The 3129-nt window shown below is 44.7% G+C and overlaps 1 protein-coding gene across 1 annotated transcript; it reads left to right on the top strand.

Annotated features, from left to right (window-relative positions):
* The first annotated feature begins 310 nt into the window (after nucleotides 1–310).
* Nucleotides 311–1120, top strand: LOC130744233 (uncharacterized). The gene has a single exon (XM_057596425.1). The coding sequence runs from the start codon at nucleotides 311–313 to the stop codon at nucleotides 1118–1120; it is 810 nt and encodes a 269-aa protein (XP_057452408.1).
* Nucleotides 1121–3129: the final 2009 nt, after the last annotated feature.

The raw sequence follows: 3129 nt of genomic DNA, 5'->3' as shown, positions 1-3129 counted from the left end.
CGTAGGGGAATATGCTGCAAGACTAGAGACCCTGTCCAAACACTTTCTCTTTTTCCAAGTGCAAGTGGATGAATCGTACCTATGCAATCGATTCATGAGGGGTTTGAGGAATGACATTGACGAGTCTGTGAGGCCATTGGGAATCAGAGTCTTCCAACAACTAGTGGAGAAAGCTCGTGAAGTGGAGTCGATGAAGAATCGTCAGAGGGGCAAGTATGAATGCGGAGGTCCGATCCGTTCTGGGCAGAGGCCGACCGGAAGGTTTGAGTGACAGAGGCAAGCTGGTAGGTTTGACAGGGGCAAGGCTCTGATGAGGAAGCCTTCCCAACACCCTACTGACAGGGTGCCTTTTGTTGGAAGGAATGTGGCACGTGCTCCTAAGGACGATGTCGTCTGTTACAAGTGCAACCAGAAGGGACACTATTCGAATGAATGTGGAAAGGAGATTGTGTGCTGGAAGTGCCAGAAACCAGGACATGTTGAGAGAAACTGTCCTAATGCTGCTAAGGCCGAGCCAAGACTAAATGCTGCCAGGGGAAAGCGACATTTTGCTCCAGGTCGTGTGTTTGCAATGTCTGGGGAGCAAGCTGTTGTGACTGATGATCTTATCCAGGGTACGTGTGTTATCGCTGGAACTTCTTTAATGGTGTTATTTGATGCTGGTGCTACACACTCATTCATTGCTGAGGAGTGTGTGAAAAAGTTAGGATTGCTAACTGCTGATTTACCATTCGATTTGGTGGTGACGACCCCAGCCGCCGATCGATTAGTTACGCGCACGACATTCTTGCAATGTCCGTTGATTTATGAGGATCGGAAGTTCCTTGCGAACCTCGTCTATTTGGGGCTTAAAGAGCTCGATGTGATTCTAGGGATGGACTGGTTGGCACAGTATCACGTTCTGTTGGATTGTGCTAATAAGGTCGTAGTCTTTCCGGATTCTGGCGTTACACATTACTTGAATTCGTACAATTTGGGAAGGGGTTCACCAGCATTCGTGAACTTTATCGTAGCTGAGGCGAAGAGCGACGGCGACGTACGCAACATTTTGGTGGTGCAAGATTTTGTGGATGTGTTTCCAGAAGATGTGCCTGGATTACCGCCAGTAAGAGAAACATAGTTCTCTATTGATATTATGCTCGGTACAGAACCAATATCAATGGCGCCTTATCGGATGACACCAGTAGAGTTGGCAGAGTTAGCAAAATAGTTGGAGGATCTCTCTTCCGAAGGATTTATCCGACCAAGTGTGTCGCCATGGGGAGCACCGGTGTTGTTGGTGAAGAAGAAGGACGGAAGGTCCAGATTGTGTGTGGATTACCGACAACTCAACAAGGTGACAGTGAAGAATCGTTACCCGATGCCTCAGATAGATGATTTGATGGATCAACTTCGGGGAGCTGTCGTTTTCTCGAAGATAGACCTGAAGTCAGGATATCACCAGATCTGTGTCAAGGAGACTGATATCCAGAAGACCGCATTCAGAACTCGATACGGGCATTATGAGTATCTCGTGATGCCGTTTGGAGTTACAAATGCACCCACAGTGTTCATGGACTACATGAACCGTGTGTTCAGGCCATTTCTGGACAAGTTCGTTGCGGTGTTCATTGACGACAATCTGATATACTCGAAGAGTAAAGAAGAACACGAAGAGCATTTGCGTCAAGTACTAGGAGTATTGCGGGAGAAGGGGCTTTATGCTAATGGCTCGAAGTGTGAACTCTGGATGGAAGAGATTACGTTCCTAGGCCAGGTCATATCAAGTCAGGGTGTGGCTGTTGACCCCAACAAGATTGAATCGATCATGTCATGGGAACAACCTAACACAGCAAGCGACATCAGGAGTTTTGTTGGGCTTGCTAGCTACTATAGACGCTTCATGAAGGATTATGCAAAGTTGACTTCACCGTTGACTTAGTTGACAAAGAAGAATCAACCTTTTGCATGGACGAAGAAATGTGAAGAGAGTTTCCAGGAGATGAAGAAGCGACTGACTACTGCACCGATACTAGCCTTACCCAAGGAAGGAGAACCATATGACGTTTATTGTGACGCTTCACATAATGGGTTGGGTTGTGTAATGATGCAGGAGAAGAAAGTGATTGCTTATGCTTCGCGACAACTGAAGATTCACGAGAAGAACTATCCTACGCATGATTTGGAATTGGCTTCTATTGTAACACCCCGATTTCAGTGGCGTCACTTTAGTAACCAAAAAGAAAACAAAAGCTGAAAAACGTGAATATTTTTTTTCGATATTTGTTTTAAGTAAATAAAAGACTTGTCGAATTTAAAGACGTGTCGACGAAAGATAAACAAGACTAATATACAAATATATATACAATCCCCACAGTAAACAGCATGCCACGTCACGAGTAACCTCCAGTGACGGGAAAGTAGTGCCTGTCGGTAAATATGTACAGAACAAAATATAAGGTCAGTATTCTGAATACAGTCCTCCAAACGAAAGTAGGTCAGCCCAAAATAGCCCGAAGACCTCCTAGTCCGACCAACTCCCTGTGACTCCCGTAAAGAGAACCACACAAAAAGCTAAAGGTCGGGGACCTACCCTGCCCCAAAATGAGAAAAACTGAAGATCAGAGCCACGACGCTACTCCTACCCTAATCCTGACTAGAGGAGTACTACACACCACTCCCAGCTACACATCACCATGGTCATCGTCTGAATCTGAATCCAAGACGATCAGGTCAATGACTGCATCGGTCCTCACAGCGGGTCCTACGGGTACTGTACCCGATCCCAGATCAACAGCAGCCTCGACGGTGGGTGATGTAACACCCCACTTTTCGTTATTAGGTTATTTATTATTTTATCTTAATTATTATTATGCTATATGGTAATTTGATGAATTATGTGATCATAATTTAAATCTCATGTGATATAGAATAAGATTTAGATAAATAAGGTTGTTAGGTTTTTGAGTGAGCAATTGAGAGTGGGGCCCATTAGTATGACTATTTAAGGGATATGAGTGAATTAGAAAGAGAGAAATCAGAATTTGAGAATTGGAGAAGTTAGCAGAGGAGAAGAAAAGAAGCGTGAAAGAGAGAAGGGGAGAAAAGAGAAGAAAAACCTAGAATTTGATCTTCAAGAGGTAAGGGTTT

The sequence above is a fragment of the Lotus japonicus genome, chromosome 3 (assembly GCF_012489685.1).
Source record: "Lotus japonicus ecotype B-129 chromosome 3, LjGifu_v1.2".
NCBI classification, from domain to species: domain Eukaryota; kingdom Viridiplantae; phylum Streptophyta; class Magnoliopsida; order Fabales; family Fabaceae; genus Lotus; species Lotus japonicus.
The sequence above is the reverse complement of the archived record's forward strand: the minus strand, read 5'-3'. Positions and strand labels throughout refer to the sequence as shown.

Excerpts from the sequence above, each read along its gene's own strand:
- LOC130744233 (XM_057596425.1), top strand. The coding sequence starts at position 311 with ATGAGGAAGCCTTCCCAACACCCTACTGACAGGGTGCCTTTTGTTGGA.